Source organism: Falco naumanni, chromosome 9 (genome assembly GCF_017639655.2).
Source record: "Falco naumanni isolate bFalNau1 chromosome 9, bFalNau1.pat, whole genome shotgun sequence".
In the NCBI taxonomy this organism is placed as follows: Eukaryota; Metazoa; Chordata; class Aves; order Falconiformes; family Falconidae; genus Falco; species Falco naumanni.
In genome coordinates, this window is record NC_054062.1 from 3103786 (window position 1) to 3123169 (window position 19384).

At 52.9% G+C, this 19384-nt stretch overlaps 2 protein-coding genes across 8 annotated transcripts in view; one reads left to right on the forward strand and one right to left on the reverse strand.

The window, feature by feature from the left end:
* Positions 1–19384, forward strand: part of ASTN2 (astrotactin 2) — a 354822-nt gene that overhangs the window by 236851 nt on the left and 98587 nt on the right. The window contains exon 17 of the mRNA XM_040606571.1: positions 14563–14828. Within this exon, the coding sequence (XP_040462505.1) occupies positions 14563–14828 (266 nt within the window). The remainder of the gene's footprint in view (positions 1–14562; positions 14829–19384) is intronic.
* On the reverse strand, positions 574–5627 carry TRIM32 (tripartite motif containing 32). 7 transcript variants are annotated; one of them, XM_040606574.1, is made up of 3 exons: positions 5588–5605; positions 3623–4126; positions 574–2808 (listed from the first exon to the last, which is right to left on the reverse strand). In XM_040606574.1, exons 2-3 carry the CDS (start codon positions 3733–3735, stop codon positions 798–800), a joined length of 2124 nt encoding a protein of 707 aa, XP_040462508.1. In that variant the 5' UTR covers positions 3736–4126; positions 5588–5605; the 3' UTR covers positions 574–797. The 7 variants fall into 7 exon arrangements, with proteins under 7 accessions (XP_040462508.1, XP_040462507.1, XP_040462511.1 ...); XM_040606573.1 differs by having other exon boundaries at positions 3623–4444; positions 5588–5603; XM_040606577.1 differs by lacking the exon at positions 3623–4126 and having other exon boundaries at positions 5588–5627.

The window sequence follows — 19384 nt, forward strand, 5'->3', positions numbered from 1 at the left end:
AACAGTAAATATCAACCATAGGTTCCCCTCATTTTTTTTCCTCCAACCCCCTCTCTTTTTAGCCCCTTCTACCTAGCAGAACTCTTAGTAGAAATAAAAACCCTGTTGCCATCAGAGGGCAGTTTTCTGGCTCAGCTCAGTCTCCCATGATTGCACAGTACTCACTTCACATCGCACAGACACGGTTCACAAATGGCACGACAGGGGCGATCTCCTGAATACCAGAAAAATGAAGAGAGAAAACCCTCCCTCATCAGTCTGAAAGTAAAGCTCCATCTCTGGGCAGCTGAAAAGGGCTATTTCGTTTTATGCAGTGCTGCAATGGGAAACTGCTTTATCTAGTAGTTGCCCAGACAACTGCTACCCAGTTCCTTGCAAATACCACAGCAAGAACAGGATTGCCTCTCTGGTTCTCTAAGGAAAGCTGATTTAGAGCAGTCAAGTCAGCGTTCGTGGCACAAAGAAAGATACAGTGGTTGAAGCTGGAAGTGTAGGAGATGTGATGCACAGAGGTGACAGGTTTTATGGAGTGACCAGTCATTTAGCAGGAAACAAGTACTCCAGCAGGATGGATCCTTTCCCTCATGCTTGTTCTTTTTTATTGTATGGATTTTATATAAAAAAAGAAGAAGAATAAGCAGACCACCACCACGTAATCTATTTTGTTTCTAAACACAAAACATGACGGTTCGGTTATGGCACAATCTTTCCGAATACTTGACGCCTGTTCCCATCAGATTGCAACACGGCTGGAAGAATCTCTGCTGCCAAAAGAGGTTTTGCTTAGAGACATGCCTTTAAGGAGTGGAATATCTTCTCAGATGGTAACTGTAGATCTTAATGCAATGATCCCAACAGTCCAGCACCAGCAGCTGCCCTTTGGGAGTAATGGCGATACCGACTGGGCAGGTGAGTCCTTCCCGGATTAAGATATTATAGCCACCCCCTTTAGGAAAATGCAGGATTTCTTTACGGCTGCTGTCGGCAACAATGAGGTCACCCCTGGCATCAACACACATCCCAGCAATGCACCTGAAATCCTCATTCTCAGAGAAGAAGTGGCTAATCTGGCGTCCCAGCTGCCCGTCTGGGCCAACAGAGCCAATTGAAAAGCCTCCTTCTAAGTGGTGTTCGTACTGCCGGTTTTCCAAGTTAAGCCCCAGCCCCTGAGTAAAGTATATTGTCCCTTCAGCATCACAGGTGACAAACTTCGGGCGCACTGCACTACATAAGCAACTGTACTTGACTACCCCCACGCCGCGGTCAACTGTGAAACACCAGAGTTTCCCCCCTTCCACGTCGGTCACTACAAACTGCCCAGAAGGCAGGGCAGCGATGCCCCAGGGCTTGCTTAGCTGGCTGCGGTGACAGGCCACGCAATGGCCATCCATGGTGTAGACCTTGACAGAGTTATCGTAGCTGTCAGTCACACCTATCAGGCCATGGCAGTTCATGGTGACAGAAAGAGGAGTCAAATTGGGCAAGTCTGCTCCAAGGAAACTCAATACAAAGCTATCGATTCCACTAGGGCTCCGGCGAATCTCCTTCAGAAAGCCCTTGCGGGTAAAAACCTGGATTCGGAAATTGCCTCTGTCTGCCACAAGTACCTCACCTTGCAGGGTGACGTGCAGGCTGACGGGAAGATTAAACATCCCTGGCAGGCTGCCCTTGGAGCCCATCTTCTTGATGAAGTGACACTGCTGGATGCTCGTGGCTGCTTCAGGCATCCTTGGCTTGGCTGGTGAGGAATTCGGTGTGCAGCTGGCCTCTTCTTGCACCAAGTCAGGCTCCCTAAATGATGCCGATGAGGATGCTGCAGTTTCCATAAGTGATTCCTCCATGTTAACGGTCCGGGGTTTCTTCACCACCTGCCCGATCTGCAGTGGTCCCACGTGGCTCACCTTAAGGAGTTCAACTTCCTGAAGGGTCAGCTCCCTTGGGAGACTGTTTGTCAGTTCTGGTTCTTCCTCATCTGCTGCCTCCTCCAAGAGAGCTATATCTCCCTGCTTTATTTTGGCAAGGAAATAGTCACAGCGAGACATTATCTGCACTTCTGCTAAGTTCAGCAGGTAAGCTTGCTCCTCCATTACCTGATTATTTACCTTCTCCACTTCAGACAAAGAGGTGGTGAAGAACTTGCGTGACCTGGCCAGTTCTTCCTGGATTTTGCGCTCTTCTTTGCTGTAATCTTGCAGAACTGCTTTGTATCTAGACTGCAGGTCTCTTGAAACACCCTCCAGAGATGCTTTTCTTTTCTGCAGATCATCCATGAGCTCCCGAAGTCTGGCAAGCCTCGTACCAAATTCCCTCCTACGCTCCTCAGCAGCCTCTTTGATAGCAATGACTCTATGCCCTTGGGGCACGTGTGATGTCTCCTTGCACGGCTCACATAAAACCAAGCTACAGCTCTTGCAAAAGTGTCTTGGCAACCTTCTCCCACAGACCTTACACATGAGCAGACCCACCACCTCCCCCAGTCCGGCGGTGTCTATGATCTTCAGCACAGTAAGATTGTCAGTCAGCTGAGCTAAGCTTGTGATCCGCGTGATTTTGCTGCAAAAGGGGCATCGTATCCCATTAATGCTGTTTGCTAGGAGTTTCTCCAAGCACTGTTTGCAGATGGTGTGCCCACAGTGTAAGAGCTTGGGTCTCAGGTGCTCCTCAGTGAAGGACTCCATGCAAATGGGGCACTCCAGGACCTCTCGCAGTGCATCTGAGTTGAGATGAGGGGCAGCAGCCATGGCTTTCCAAGGCAGCTCTAGCTGGTGCAAAGTCTTGTACTCGCATCTATTCCAAGGTGCTCCTGTTCTGTCCAGAAAGAAAAAAGGAAATGTGATTTATGTCATCACCAGCAGTTACATATACATGCAATTTATTTCTGATTTATCACCCAACCCTGAAAAAAAAGCAGCCCAGTTAGCTTTTCCACATTTGGAAAGAATGGATTAGTCATAGCTAATCTCAGAGTGGGCAAATTCCAAAACTAACTTGCAGCTCCTAGTGCGATGAATTATTCACTTGCAAAATTTGTAAGTAGAACTGAAAGAAGTGTAATGGCAGCAATAAGGAAGCCCAATAGATATTGATGACTGAATCATCTCCTCATGGTGCCCATCTCCTGCTGCCAAGCCTCCAAGTTTACATAATTTACTGAAACCCGGGGAGATTAAACCAAGCATTCAAAACGCTGTGCATCAAAAGAGGAACCAGATGGTGCAATGCTTTAGGACATTAATATATCACCTCTGGAGACCTGCATTCAGATGTGACATCAAATACAAACTAAATGAATGTGGTTGTTTTACTCTGCTTTTCTAGATAGCCAAAATAAATTTTCAAGGTTTCATACGTTTGCCAGAAAGTGAAACTAGAAGGAATGATGTGTCAGCTTCCACTTGTTCTGGGAATGAGACTGTACATACTGAAAACATAGTGAACATTTTACACCGGTGTATTCCATTAACCTCTGCCGTGCTGCATCATGCTTCAGCATGCCAACTAAACACCGCTTGACGCAGCAGTGTTCTAGCAGGTATTAGCAATAAAGGAGTTAACAGACAACTCCAAACATTCATTACTATGTACTACAAGTGTCACTATTAGTTTCTGAACTTAGCTTAACTGCATATAATTCCTCCTTTTTTCACAATCTCGCAGTGTTAACCTCATTCTTGTATTCTGGTTCTGTCTTCTACCACTCTGGTTGCTGTTCAGCTTCAATCCAGGTTCCTCCATCCTCGCATCCCTCACAGCAGGGAGCAGATCCCAGCAGCTCTCTTGCTAAAGCAGCCATCCATTCAAAAGGAACAGCACAGGGCTACATCATTAAGTTATTATTCAGTAGACTGGCTTTCAATACCTTTGCTATTGCATTGCTTAGCCATTAAAAGAAGTGGGGAAGAAAACATTTCTTCTAGGGGGAGAGGAGGAGAATGAAGTAGTTAGTCTTTAAAATGAAGAGACAGTCACAGAAGGATGTGAACAGACAGCTTTTTCTGAATAATGGCTGCATGTGTGCAGCATTCTCGCTTCCCTGCTGGGTTTGCCTGCTTCATCCTCGGGAACGTTTCAGACAGAAAGGTTCAGTGTATTTCAGTTTCCCATTTGCTCAAGTGGAAGATGACAACTGCAACGAAGAAAAGTTCTTTATGTTCATATAGAAAAGAAAAAAATAATAATTATCAGCTGCAGTTCACAGTCCTTTAAAGCCCGTATTTCAGGCAGGTATTCAGTGGTGTAGCAGAACCTCCAAGTACCAAGCTGGGGTCTGATGCTTGGCTCGATGGTGGCACAGTGAGTATCACATCCCCAGCACCCAGGGAGCAGGGACACTCCAGGCGCTTGCTGCCGCGTGTGCTGAATGTGCTTCCCTTTTATTCTTAGCGTATATCTCAGCTGGGTAAGCAGAAGCCTGGGCGCTGCCATGTAGAGCAGAAACCTTCTTCTGAGGGATGAAAAGTCTGTATGTTAAAACGGTTTTTAAAAATGAAACACAGGATACCAGATCCATTATTCTTATTTTCCTTGGAAATATATCAGAAGACTTGCTTAGGGAGGGATGAGGGAGCAGCACAGACACCAGATGCTGAGTTATGTAAAAAGCTACCTTTAAACCAAGTATTTTCATTAAAGAACAATGGTGGAAGGGATTTTGTTTAGGTTTAAGTCAGGTTTTTATAAAGATGATTTGTATGACATTCTTTTCATGTATAACCCCCTGTTATCAGAACAGCAGCATGCGCCTTAGTCGTGTGAAATTAGTTCTACTGCTGCACTTTTTATCTTTATCTCGCACTCGGCCGTGCCTTCAAGGAAGTTTCCTTAACAGCCCCTTGTTCTGGCGCATCAGTCCCTCCCAAGGCAGTTCCCTGACGCAGAGCAGGGTGATAGGGAAAGCCTCAGCTGAGGCTCAAGCTAGAAAAATTGGGAAATTATGCGAATTTGGTTTCCTTATATTGAAAAAAAATTCCTGCTGTAGTTTCTCTTCGCAAACCTGTAGTTTTCAGCGAGTGCGTGCGGCGAGCCCGCTAGTCCCGCGCCGGGGTGGCCCGCTGGGGTCGGTGGCCAGCGCAGTGCCGGGGTAAGGCGGCACAGCCCGGCGCCGTGACCCCCCGCAGCCCCGGTGACAACGCCAGCGGCGGCCACAGCAGCAGCCGTCTCGCAGCACCCCCCGCGCACCGAGCCGAGCCCCTGTGCTACCGGAGCCGGGGGGTGGGGGGGCGCGGCTTCACCGGCCGCCGGGCCCGCTACGAACCGCGGCCATACCCGCGGGAGCAACCCCCTCCCGCCTCGCCCGCCGCGGCCTCCGGTGCCCGGGCAAGGCCCGCCGCGGCCTGAGGAGGGGCGGCCCCCCGAGGGGCCCTCACCGGCGGGGAGCGCCCATCCCGCGGAGGCACGGCACGGCTGGGGGCCAGGGGGGGCTTCCCGGCCCGGCCGCCCCCTCCCCAGCCCGCCGAGGCCGCCCCGGGGTGGGAGGGAGGTGGGGGTTGTGGGGGTGGTGGGGTGTGGGGTCCCGCCTGCCGCCGCCCCGCGCTCCTGCCCCGCCTGCAGGGGGCGCCGCCGCCGCGGGGCCCGGGGTGCGCCCTACCTGCCCGCCGCTCCCGGGGCGCGCGCCGCTTCCCGGCATGCCCCGCGCCGCCGCGCCGCCGTGACGTATGCACCGGGCCGCGGAGCATGCCGGGAGTTGGAGTCGCGGGAGGCGGCGGGGCCAGGGCGGTGGCGAGCGGCTGCGGGGAGGTCAGCGCGGGGCGGGGGGAGAGGCTGCGGGGGAGACTGCGGGGGGGCCGATGTATCCGGCAGGGGCAGGCGGGGGGCCGCGGTGCCGGGTCTCGGGGCCTGGTGCGGGGAGCTGCCCGCACAGGGAGCCCCCCGGTGGGCCGGGCTCCCGCCTCCGCGCCCGTGCCCTAGCTGTTTCTATCGAGGAAAGTTAAAAGAAAAACGAGGAAACAGAAACGTGCCTTCTCTCTTTATTTTTCTCGGTTTATCACGCGAGGGTTCCCCGCCCGCCGGTTGTCCTGCGGCCTTCCCCTGGCCAGGCGGTACTGAGGGAGTAGCCAGGCCCTCCCTGCTGGCGGGCCCAGGCCTGCGCCGGGCCTGGCGTCAGCCGTTGGAAATTTGTCTGTCTCTGTTCATTTCATAAACTGGTTGGAGCAGCCCGTGGACTCCTAGGACAAAAAGGACTATTTTTAGGTGGAGAATAGCAAATGTAATCAGTTGATTGGGTGATATGCATAAATACCATCAGGGAATAGATAAGTAGCTGTGGTTGCTTGTGCAAGGGCTTGCTCCTGGCACGTCCCGGTTGGTATTAACTCCTTTGCCATGGTGGCCCTGATTCTGCACTGGTGGCCAGCGATCAGTGCAGCTGCTGCAGCACAGGCAGGGAATTACCAGTTCGTGGGGCACTGAGCAGTTACAGGTTTTGCTTTCGATCAGAGGAGAGCTTCTGTTGCCTGGTCATTTGACTCATCTGCTCATGCCTGGGAGGCAGTAAAAGTTGCCATCTCCATTACACCCGCGCAGGGCTAATGACTGGAGTCGTTAATCATAGAATAACTCTTCCTTCCTCCTCCTCCTCCCTTCAGCCTTTATTTCTGACCCCTCCACCCATCAGATGTGCTCTCACACTGCAGGGAGTCTGGCTGGCAGCAGTAGCTGGAGGCAGGGTTTTAGCCACCCGACTGTGGCTTTCCTCTGCCCTGGTGTTTTTTGGGGTCTTGCTGGTGCAAGGGCCATCAGTAACATGAATCCCCCTTCCAGCTCGGCTTTTGTTCAGCCATCATGAGACTGCTTTACAGATTGCAGAGAAACCAGTTTTAGTGTGATCTTGTGAGGCTGCACAGCAGATCAAGAAATGTCGGGGCCTGGCATTTCCTCTGTGGGAGCAGGGAGAAGCCCAGGCCTGGGCAGGCAGGTTCCAGGGAACCATGTCCTTCACCCACGCCACGAGCAGCGCCACGGCTCCAGTGCCACCGGCAGCACTGCTGGTCCCAGCAGCAGCCAGGCAGTGTCTCGCAGTCAGCCCTGCTCGAGGGCTGATGTGCAGGTGGAGGTCTGAAGGCTCAGAGGACTTTGCTGCCTGCGGAGGAGGCAAGACCTTGGTTTAACCATTTCCCGTAAACTGTGTGTGGCCTCTCTGCTTGCATGCCCAGGTAGGAGAGCGGCACAGCCGATGCCACACCGGCAGCTGTAGGGCTCTGCCCAGACCTTTCAGCGAAAGCTGCAGCACATTTCTGGTGCAGCTTGCTCACCTGCTCCAGCAGCTACCAACCAGCACTAAAGAGAGCACTGGCATAATGCAGCCATTCTTGCTGCCTTCTGTTTTTGGTGTTTTTTCTGCTTTATTTAGAATAGAATAGAATAGTTCAGTTGCAAGGGACCTACATCTGAGCAGCAATCAGGACCAGCAGGGATCAGCAACGTGGGCAGCAGATGCACTCATAGGCAGGGAGAGCAGATGCAAAGCCTGACCAGGATTGCGAAAGAAAATGAGTGAGATTTACGGTCTCCTGTTTCATGCCGTGCTTCAGGAATGGGACCCTCTCGATCACCAGCGGTTCCCTGGGGGTGTTGCTGTGCCCAGAGCAGGGACATGGGGTTCAGCCCTGCTTCCTGGCGTCACTAGGGAAATGCTCTTTCAGCTCCTGGTGCATTTTCCAGTGAATAAACATGGACGTAAGCATTGAACCAGGGTGGTCTGGCAGATTTTGTGAGGCCACCCACACCTGAAAGTGAACAGTGTGAGGGAAAAATAACGGTAGGAATAAGGAAATAAGCTTTTAATGCATCCTGGGGAGAAAACAAAGGACTCTGGATTTGGTTAGAGGTGGTAACAATGAGCCGATGGTGTTACCCAGTTGTTGGCATATGGGAAGCCTGTGCTGTGAGGAGGAAGGATGGGGAGGCTGTTCAGCCTGAGACCCTGATCACCCTGCCCCCCTGGCCTGAGGGGCTGCCACATGCTGTTAGCTGGCCATCCAACTGGCAGGGCTTGGTAAATGTCAGCCAGCCCACGGGAAATGGGCATGCGGGTGCATGGGAGCAGGGAGGGAGCCAGCTGCTGTTACAGGGGTCTTACGCAGCCGCCCCTGCAGTCTGGGGGTCATGGAGCCATCCTTGCCAGGCTGTAGTGGCTTGGAGGCAAGGGGCAAGGACTGAGATGCTGCCAGGGGTCGGATGAGCAGGGCAGGACATTGGTTGTTCTTCCTGGGAGACAGTGCAGGCAGCGGGGTGGCAGTGGGGCCATGCAGGGCTCTGCAGAGCTGGTTCCTTTGACAGAGTGAGCTCATCGATGATGCCTGCGCTGTCCCCTTTTACAGAGGTTTATCAGTGGTCTCTAAAAGCTCTCCTGGCTTTTTCTTTTTTTCTTACTACCACAGGCTTGCAAGTCTGTAAATGTCACATCTGAAGCCGAGGTTACCGCAGAGCCTGCCTGTCTGACCGAGAACCGGATTCTCCCTGCCGGTACCTTGGGGATCAGCCCCAGGGCAGAGGGGCTTCTGTGGGGTCATGTGTGTGGCTGAGCCACAGGCACCCCAGTGCAGCTGTCTGGCTCTCCCTGAGGTTGGGCATTAGGGCACTGCGAGTCCACAGGGTTCTGTGTTTAATTGAGTTGGATTAATTGTCTGGGAGCAGCGGTCAGAGCATCAGCGGGAGAGCAGGGTTTGCAGCGGCGGGGGGCAGAGGCTGGCAGGCAGCTGGCAGCGTGGGGCTCTCCGGACATAACGGGAGGAGAAACGGGGTCACAAACCGTCACGTTCAGGATTATCCCGTGTTGGCGCTCGGGGATGTTACGCACGGGGCTTGTCCGGCTCCTCTTCCCGAGGCGTGCGGCTCCCCGCAGGATGCGGCCCCGGGGGTCCCGGCGCGGGGGCTGCGGGGTGGCCGTGGCCGAGCGAGCGGCGGGATCGCGGGCCCGGAGCCGTCGTGCCGCGGTGCCACGAGAGGGCAGCAGGGCCTCACGGACCGCCCGGCCACAGCTGCCCCGCGCCCGGCCCCACGCCGCCCACCCGCGGCTCGGGGGCTCGGCGCGTCCGGCGTGCCCGCCCGCGGCGTCTGCGCCGTGTGCTGCGTCCCTCCGAAGCGGGCTGCCAGCATGCCTTCAGCCAGGCATCCCCCGGGAGGCCGTGCCGCTGGACGGCTGCGTTCCCCAAAAGGCGTACCCCGAAAGATGGGGCGGTGGTTCCCCAGCCGCTGTGTGAGCCCTGGGGTGCAGGTGGTGCTGGCCGCTTGGTGGGTCAGCACAAGCCACTGCTGGTATGGCCTTTCCTGGGCAGCGGCAGGGGCTGGCACCACCTTTCTTGCACCCGTGGACGTATGTGAGAGAGGAGCGCTGCTGGCTCCCCCCGACATCTGCACCCACACCTTCCCCGCAGCCCCGAGCAGCGTTTTCCCATCACTAACAGTGGGCAGCGTTAAGTGTCCAGCTCTTCGCAGACCTGGTGGTTACCACATTGACAGTATCTCACTGCAAGAGAAATTCCCAAATACATCTATTGATTTTCTTTCTACCTCCCTTTCAATGGATTTGTTGACAAATGGGGCATTATTCCACCAGGTAATAAACAGACAGCCTGTTCCAGTGGATGTGTACATAAATCCACACTGCCCTGCCCGTGGTGGCACTAGGTCTGTCCGGATGGAGGGTGGTATGAAGGGAAGGTGGACCAGAATTACCTCTTCTTTGTGTGAAATGCAAAACCTGAGTCCTAAACCAGGCCCAGCTGAGCAGCCCATTGGTGTCATTGGGGTTAACCTGCTGAGCCTGGAGGAATCCCTTCTTGGGTCTCTTCCTGACATTCCCTCTATACTTTCAGCTGGAGAGGCTTCTCCTCTCCTTGTTCCGAGCATTTCTGCTGTTGAAGAGCTACCACATCCTACCCCTGATGTGGCTGCATTCTTGTGGTAAGTGGAGTGATTCCTAGTTTTGGAATAACTCAGGTTCTTTTGAAAGAAGTGCTGTATAAAATGCTGGACCACTAGCAAACCCATCATCTCCTGGGAGCTCTCAAGACAAAACAGCACTCCCAATACAAAAGAATTAGGTATTATGCTTTTGTTATTGTTATAGTAGTGGTGTTACCATACTTCCCTTCTGTCCAGGCACTAGGAGGTGCTGCTGGTAATGCTGGAAGCCTTTCCTTATATCTGCAACTGCTGCATCCCGAGCAGGGACCCCTGCACGCTGTGCAGGCAGTCACCTCGTACTGCGGGGTTATTTAATCCTGGTGGAGCACAGAGCCAGGCACCCAACAGCCAAGCGGTACCTCTGCGCACTCTGCACTGCTCATCCTCCTTTTCTTACACAAGGCTTGACGCTTGGTGGAAAGCTGTTATTTTATTTGTTGTGTTGTTTTGTTTTGTTTTTTTTTTAAATACATATTTCAGACAAAAAAACAAACTAATAAATCCCACAAGTTGCTGTGATGCATCTAACCACATCCGCAGTGCTGTGCTTCCAAACACATGTTGCCAGGATGCAACTGAGTTGCCAGCAGTGTTAGTGAAAGCATGTTCAGATGCAAGGGCTGATAAGGAATCCCTCTATCCTTGCTGCTGTTGCACTGCAGCCCCTGCAGCAGAACCTCATCCTCCTGCCAGAACAGGACCTCTAGGAGGGACCCAGCTTGCAGTGAAGACAACAGGAGCGTTTCTGTTGGCTTCACTGGCAGCGGGAGATGGCATTGCAATGGTAGGTTGCAAGGTCTGGTTTTCACTCTCTCCAATCCAATGGCAAAATTTCCTTTGACCTCATCAGGAACAGGGTTGGGCTCCCAGTATTTTTGTTCAAGAAGCCAGTCATCTGGGCCTCAGCACTGACAAATGCTGTACAGCGACTATGTAATAAAAGCCAGACCGAGCCTCTAGGAATATGCAGGGTTTCTCCAGTTCACTGTCGGGTTTGCTGCGGGGAGAGCAGGCTGGCCCCCAAACCTGCTCCTTGCATGCAGGCAGCTGTGCAGATAACCAAAACTTGTCTGAGAGGTGGGAGAGCGGGAGATAGAGGGACCCTGACCCCTCCTCTCTTTGTGCTACAGTTGCAATGGCAGGTCCAGGACTAAAGGAGTGTGTTCTGGGGGAAGATACCTCCCAGGTCTGAATAACTCCTCTGTGAGATGCTGTGAGTGGTGGGTGGGAAGAGCAGGAAGCACAGTCTCCATCAAGAAAATTGCCAGCTTTTTAGGGATGGGGCACCTGGAGCTGATACTTTCCACCTCCTGAGCAAGCAGATGAGGAGCAGCAGTTCCTCCTTGCTGCTCTCCCTGGCTCTGGAGGAGCTGGCTTACAAGCAGGGTGTGCAGCTGGCACTCTCAGATAGGTTTTAATAGCAGAAATGGGGTGATTATTTTGTTAGGACTGTACATAAGCCCCCAAAGCTCATTCCACAAAAGCTACCAGGAATTGCTATCCAGTGCTGATGACTTCCAAGTGCTTGTCTGGATGAGAGCTGGCAATCTGGCAGTGAAGCCTGTCTCCCTCTGCTGAGCCATGTCCTATTTCATTTTCCTCTTTTGGAGTTGTACCCAGAGCCTTTTTGGTACAAGGGAAAATCGGGGATCCCTTGCCAGCACACTGAACCAGTAAGCTCGGTTACAGTAACCCCTCGCATCCCCCTGAAGCCAATCTGTAAAGGATTCCTTTTCCCCAAAGTGACTGGGGCTTCAACTGTTATAAAGAGGATTAAATGCAGACAGCCATTTCTACCTTACCTATGAAGTCTGCTCTGCTGACAAGTCTACCATGAGTCACCAGGCTCCGTGGTTAATCTTCTGTTGCTGAGTGCATGGCTGCTACGGAAGTGGAGCTGCGCTACTCACACAGTTTGCTACCTTACTTTATTTGCAGACCTCTACGCTTTCCTCTGTGCAGCTCCATTTGATGATTGCTGCTCCTGAAATGGCTTTGCTGCCTCTGGGTTTCCTTCAGGAGAAAGGAAGGAATGCTTGCTTTCATGCCCTAGTCCTTGGAGAGCTTTTGAAACCACCACTTCCACCACCCCAGCTACGGTGCCCCTTCCTGGGAGCGATGGGCAAAGGAGGCGGTGGGTGGTGCAGGATACGTTGGATGAACTTGTGTTCATTTTCTTTTCTTGCTAAAGGGGCTGTGGCGTCAGGGTGGGTGCTTAAAGACGTCTCTCCACATCTAGCCCCCTATTTGCGGGGAAGCCGTGTCCTCTCCTTCCCCACGGTGACGTGTCTGGTGGAGCACTGCTGCACACAGCTTCATCTGTATTCCCAAATGGGGCAGCTAATGCAAACGCGTGACTCTCAGCTCTTACAGCTGCATCAGTCGGGGGTGTCCCTCAGCACGGGGCAATGCAGGGAGACTGGGGTCAGCATTCTCATGCAGAGGGAAATTCTTGCTCAGATGTTTATTTTGCTCCTTACTTGTCTCGGCTTGCTCCTTGCAAACACAGACCATAACTGAGGAGGACCACGGGAGGTTGCTCTTCCTGCTTATTCATCCCTCTCCTTCCTGCTTGTTTGTACTTGAAGAGCACCTGAGCCCACCAGCACTGTGTGCACGTGCATTGTATGCCCTGTGCTTCAACGCAGGGAGGACAGGTGACACGGGGGGAGAAGCACAGAGCAGATAGCTTGGAACAGAGCCTCCAAGGCATTCCCAGGCCAGGGCTGTAGCAACTGGACCACGCTGCCCATCCAGCCTGGACTGTCTCCAGGTCTTCCAGGTTTTGGTGTAAGCCTGTATGTGTGATTTGAGCAATGATTTTCAGAAGGCCTTTTAGAAAGGCTTGAAACTGTGTGCCACATCTCCAGACAAGCCTTAGCTAAGCTTAGACTAAGCCATAGCCTCTGTTAAAGACACATCCACACATTTGATGCTAGTGGTCTACAATTCTTAACAATAAAGCCAATAACTGAGGAAGGGAGGTTTGATATCCTATTGCCAATCATGAGATAACTGATTCCACTTTCTCTTCAGCTCTGTGTTCATGTTCTCTGTCAAAGCCTGGCTCCAAAACTTACTTCCCTGTGGAGGATCTCTGAAATCACTGCTTCAGCTCTGGTGAAGAAGTTTTGCAGCCCAGAAGTGTCATAGTCTCTTCTACATGTAGTTTAGTAGCACTGTTAAAAAATATTACTCCCATCCATCTTCATGGCTTTTCCTTACAAGGCTTGAAGTTGCCTGGAGCTGCTCTTCTAGAAAATAATCTCTCCAAGAACCATCTCCAAGTCTCATTTTTCCTGTCTGTGTACACCGTTGTGTCCCTAGATATTGAGACATCTCCTCACAGCCTTGTTTTAATTTATCTTATCAACTCCCCTCCCCACCCCCCCCCACCCCCCCGCCTTTTATTCCACTGAAAGATGGGTTGGTTGGAATTTGCTCGTTCTTCCCGTGATAGCTTTGATCCCGCACACAGAAGTGTTCCCTGAGAGCCAGACAGCAGGGAAGGGCTGTCCCTAGCCTGGAGGGCTTTGGGAGCCGTGAATGAATACTGTGTCTACTTGTGTTTCTAATTGACTAGTGCCTTGCCAGATCAGCTGCGTGTCACTGCAAGCTGAGGGCATTGAGGCAATCCCCATTCCTCTACAGCTCCTTCGTGGGACTGAGAAGTTGTTGCTAGAGGTAACAGCCATCCATCCAGCTCATGGTGTTGGGAGACTTATTTGGGCACAGGATGGATAAAGGCTTTTCTTCTGTAGGTCTGTCACCAGTTTATGGAAGGTGGGCCTTCTCTCTTGGATCAACCCAAGAGGAGCGTCTGTGGATACAGAGTTTAAATAGAAGTGTCCAGGACAAAGATGGGAGTCCTGTCTCCTTTGCTCAGGGTATCACCAGGTGCGATACATTCCGTGTCCTTAGTGAGTGTGTGGACCAAGGCAGGACAAAGTAAGGCTCTCCAGGTGTATCGCCTTGTGGTTCAGACCACCAGGAAGTTTCACAATGGGTTTCAAAGGCCTGAATGTTTCCTCAGAGTGTTGACAGTTTGGGTTTGGTAATGCCTCTGTCTGTTCCATCTATTCCCTGTGTGGTGAGTTTGTTCCTGTACCTGCTTACCCCCTCTGCCACGGGCTGCATCCCACAGTGTAGTCTTTGCATCCATCTGTTTCATCCCACAGTCCCGCTCTTTGCAGCCTCCTTTGCATCCATCTCAGTGCCTTGGATAACGTAATCCAAAACAGAGAGCCAAGGACCACAGGGACCGGGGAGAGCTGGTGTTGGCACAGGTGTGAGGGCACTCAGCTCTTTGACCTGGTCCTTTTGGCAGGCAAGATGTACTTGGGTGGTTTTGTTCTGTTTTGAAGTGCAGAAAGCGAATATGCAATTTACAAAAAAGAAGAAGGAGAACATGGTCAGTTCTGTCACTCTAGAAGTGCTTGTCTGGAAATGCTCGCGCTTTCTACCCACTCCTAAGCACTGACCTGCAAGTCCTGTTTTTCTCCTTCTCTCCTTGACCTTTCTGGTTTCCTGCTCCCACCTGCTCCACACCTTTAGCAGCTGCATTTATCCTGGCTACTGCAAAGTTTGAGTTTGGGAAGATGGACTGTGCTGAGATTTATTTAATGTTGTTTGGTTTCTTCCCTCTCTCTAAACCAGAAACAACTGAGCTTGGGAACAAGAAGGAGTTGAAATCCATGCCCTTCATCACCTATCTCTCCGGCCTGCTGACAGCACAGATGCTCTCTGATGACCACCTCATCTCAGGTGTGGAGATTCACTGCGAGGAGAAAGGGCGCTGCCCGTCCACTTGCCATTTGTGCCGGCGCCCTGGCAAGGAGCAGCTCAGCCCTATGCCGGTTCTGCTGGAGATCAACCGAGTGGTGCCTCTGTATGCTCTGATCCAGGACAACGATACCAGGGAGGTGAGTGAGCTGTGGTGGACCAGCTCCACTACTGTGATCCTGCCTTAGTCACCTCTCAAGTCTGCCTTCATCTCTGCGTAAATGTTGGGTTCCTGGGAGTAGGACAGTGTTTTCATGTGCATGTTTGGGGGGGAACGCTTCAGGATGGTGTCAGTGATGGAGCTGGCGGATCCTGCTGCCCCTTCACCTACAGCCGTGGCAGACCTGTGTCTCCCTGCCTTCAGTACGGTGAAGGCAGTGCCATAAGCAGCTGGGGCCATGGTCATTGCCGGTGTCCACCCCAGCAGCCACAGGTGTGCAGGATGTGTCCTGTGGAGGGGTCTTAGGAGCCAGACATCACCTCAGGCTTTCACTCCTGGCTCTGATCTCAGCCGAAGCTGTGTGAGGGGTGGCCAAAGCCCTGCGGGGCTCCAGTGTGGCTTTGCAAAACGCCTGTGTAGAGGAAGGGAGTAACCAGCCCCTCGGGACAGTCCCGCAGCCACAGGAGGTCACTGTTACTCCAGGAGGGACCAGCCAAGCTGGAGGTCACCCTTCCCTGGGGCTGGGCTCTGCCTCCTGCGAGATCTTCAGTGTTAATCCTATGGAGATTGATTTCCCACTTTCTTGGTTCACTGCTGCCCCCCGCCCCCCTCCGCAGCCCTCTAACCCCAGTCTCAAGTCCAGAAATGACAGACCTGCCTAAAGTCACTTATTAGCACCGAGCCTGCACTTGATTAAGATGCTTGGAGTAAGCCAGTGTGCAGCAGCTGTGGGTGGGACACAGAGGGCTGCAGGTCAGGAAGCAATCCTAGCACATGGAGCTGTGACCACCGGGAATGATGCTTCACCCCCTTCCCAGATCCGTGGGCAAAAGAGCCCCCCGTGCTTTTCCTGGTGCCCAAGTCCATTATGGGGGCTTTTCTTCCTTGGTTACTTCTTGTTCTTCTTCCCGCTTTCCCCTCTATCAACCCTTCTGGTTCTTCCATGCAGCTATGCCTGATTTCTATACCTCAGTTCCTCTCTCTTTGCAGCTCTTTCCCCAAACTCCCTTTCTCCCACTATTTTCTCATCCTGCATCCTTTCCTCATCCATGCCTGCTCTTTCCACTGGGCAATTCTTGTGTAGACATTGACCTGCTGTTATCAGCATGTCCCAGGCAGTGCTGGGATGAGGCATTGCAGATACAGGGAGAGCAGTGGGAAAGGTGGTTTCCTTCAGGCAAGAAAGATGCCTTTCCCAGCAGCAATCCACAAGAAGATGGTTCCTTTTGGGGTACAAGAGGTAGGTTAGCCAGTGGGGAAGGGTGTAACAGTGAAAGCAAGCAGAGCCCAGCAGGATCTGGGGGATCTCCATGAACCCTGCTCACCACCAGCTCCCCTTCTTAGCCCTGTGCCCAGGTGGCAAATGCCACCCTGCCTCTCTTGCCCTGGCTGCAAGGTGTCCCCCTCCTCCTCACCTGTCCCCCGCAGCCCTGCTGGTGCTGCCAGCCCTGCCAGGCTCGCTTGGGGTGCCTCCTTGTCCTGGGGAGCTAGAGCCTGTGTTTCACCAGCAGCAGCCTCCTTCCCTCACTCCCCTGGCTCATGCGGAGGGCTGGCCCCATCAGCTGCAGCTGGAGGACAGCCCGCATTGTGCTTTCCACAGAGGCGCCGGGAAAACCAGCAAACAAACAAAACCCCAGTGAAGCAACCAAATGAGAGAAGCCCCAGCCATCTTCCAGAGGGCTGTGTTCGATGTGTCCCTCCCACTCCTGCCACGGGTTCACCCAGAGGTGGAGGGGCACCCCGGGGACCCTGTCTGTGCACGGGTGCTGTGTCTGAGTCTGCTCCCCCTTCACCCCAGGGTGCTCTTCGTCAGTGGTGCCGGGGTTAGAGGTGGGAGGGTGAGGGATTCTGGAAGCTGCAGGATGGAGGATGCTGCCAATGCAGTGCTAAGGGGACAGCGGGAGCTGGCAGTGAGCAGGGTGTGCTGGGACAAGTCACCTTGTGCCATCCACAGCAGAGGGTCCTGGGGTGGGGGCAGGTGGTACGTGCTGCCCTCTCTGACCCCCCACCGCCAGCTGGACTGGGTCTCGCTGTTTTGGCTGTGGGCTTCTCTTGGTGGTAGGCCCTCTCACCGCCCCTGTCCCTGCGGCCCATCCAAGGCCACCCCCATCCTTGCTGCAGCAAGGCTTTTTGCCTTCCTGTGCCTCCTCTTTTCCATGCATTCCCATTCCTTCAGCATGAATCCCTTGTCTCACATCAGCTCCAGCATTTTCCTTTTCCCTTCTTGCTCACTTCTTAAACCTTCATCTGATCTGCTGTCCTGCTCCCTCCATCCCTTCCTCCCCAACTTGCTTCTCCCTCTTCTCTCCACCAGCCTCTCTCCTGCAGGATATTTATTTCTCTCCCTCTCCTCCCCTTGCTGCCCTTCAGCCCCATGGGCAGAGATGAGTCCCGGTGCCTGAGGGCTGTAATCCACTGCTGCCAGAGGGGCTCGCTGCCACCATGGCACAAGCCCTGGCTCTCGGCAGGGTGGCCTGGGCTGGGCAAAGCTGCAGCCACCTCTCTGGAGGGGATGGAGCTGATGGTAGCCATGCCGATGCCCTAGAGTGGATGGTTTGGCGTAGGGTTAGCATTGCCTGTGTGAGAACGTGCCCACGTGCCTCGTGGCATCGTGAGCTTGGGGGATGAGGGATGCCCACAGGGGCATGGGCATGGCCCTCCCCCGTGAGCAGGGAAGGAGAGTGACCATGAAAGGGAAGGGGGTCTAGAGGTGGTGGGAAGCTGCAGCCGCCACAGGGACATCACCTTGTCACCGAGACCCAGCAGTGTGCCCTGTTCTACTGTGAGCACGCTGGAAGGCTGGTGGCTTCAACTGCTAGCTTGTTCTGCGCACTGGGATGGGCCGCCAAAGGGCGGGTGCTGTAAGGAGCATCTCATGGACAGTCTGGATGTTGAAATATCCTTTTTCAGCATCAAGTAGGAGGCCTGGGAGGAGGGTCCCCGGGCACTAGCAGAGTGGTGTTTGCCTGTGCCATGAACAAGGTTTGTGGATGCTTGGGCTGAGCCAAGTTCTGCATGTCCGAGAACAGCATCCACAGTTGAGCGCTACCCTGCCTGCTTTTACCTGTTCATGTGGGTAATAATCAATATAGCAAATGCTGGCCTTATGGAAACTGCAAGCAGGTCCCAATTCCCCTGTAGTAATAAAAAAATAATTGTGAACAATGATGATCTTTTTCTTTGCATCTATGTCCACGTAGATACATATAGGTGTGTGCAGAGAGAAAGCAAGGTCATTAATAAGGTGCGTGCTAACATCTAAAAGTTTGCTGAAAATTATCCTGTATAAGCCTAGCAGCAGAGATGAGGCAGGACACAGGTATAGACATTTTAGCCACTTCAGTGTGTATAGGTTTTTTTAGTAGGTCTGCCTTTTCATCTGCCTCAGTGCAGTGAGTTATGCACTTTTTAAAATTTACAACTACCGCACGGTACAAGGCTGTGTTCTCAGTTGCTGATGACCTTGCCAGACTTTTAAGTGCTGGGGTTTAGGTTTCCATGCTGGGTGTCTGCCTTGGGCTGATTTGCGATTTTTGTATGCGTGCATGTTTGATTTCAGCTAAAACTGACCATTTCCAAGAGGGAGATTAGCTGAAAATATATTGCTTTGCCCACATGAAATACGTTGGAAAATTCTTTATTTCCACGTCACTGGGAACTGCTGTTTTCTTCTTGCTTTGAAGCAAGGGCTTGAAATTTGGAAGGGCTCCAGGAGTCAGGTTTTGCCTTTTGCTGCCCAGGGAGCATTTGTCCAGAGGCATTTGTGCTGTGAGCTTAAGGAAGCTCTCAGCTGTGTGTGATCAGCAGGGGTTTGCTCTGTCTCCTCTGTCCTGCTCGAGCATCACACCCGCTTTCAGCAGCAGGGAGGAACAGTGTATCAGGGCATTACCATTTAATGATGGTCCCTCTGTGCCTTCTGGTGTGCAATGAAAACTGTGCACTGAGCCCCTGCTAGGAGGTGGGTTTGTTGCCCGCCGTGGTTTAACAGCGTTGGTCAGAGAACTTGCATGGTCACTGATAGCTGCAGCCTGGCTGGGGACATTGGCAGTGCTGGGCAAGGAGCTTCCCAGGTTCAAGGGATGTGTTTGAAAGTCCAAGCATCTTTTGAAGGGCTTTTTTGAATGACTTTTTCATAACTGTCATGGCTGATGTGGCTGTGGGTGGAAGGTTTCGCAGGTGAAGGACTGCTTGCTGGAACAGAAGCAATGCTAGAGCCTTCTGTCCACTGGTCCCGGTCAGCTGGTGGGATTAGACTTTTCCATTGCTGTTATAACTCCATTGCTCTGTGTCTCTTTACATCTTTTGAACACGTTGTGAGCATTTGGACTAAAGAAGCTGTGACCTTGGCAGTGACATCTCTGGATGTCTTGGAACCTGCGTTGTGGTTTCAACAGCACCGTCTGCCCACATCTCTCTTCTGTGTCACTTGTGCTGTGCAGCAGTGTGGATACCAGTGGTCCCTCCATTGCCATGTCCATGTGAAGCTGGAGGAGATTCTCCACTGCAGGACTGTGGAAGAAACCTCCACCAGTGTCA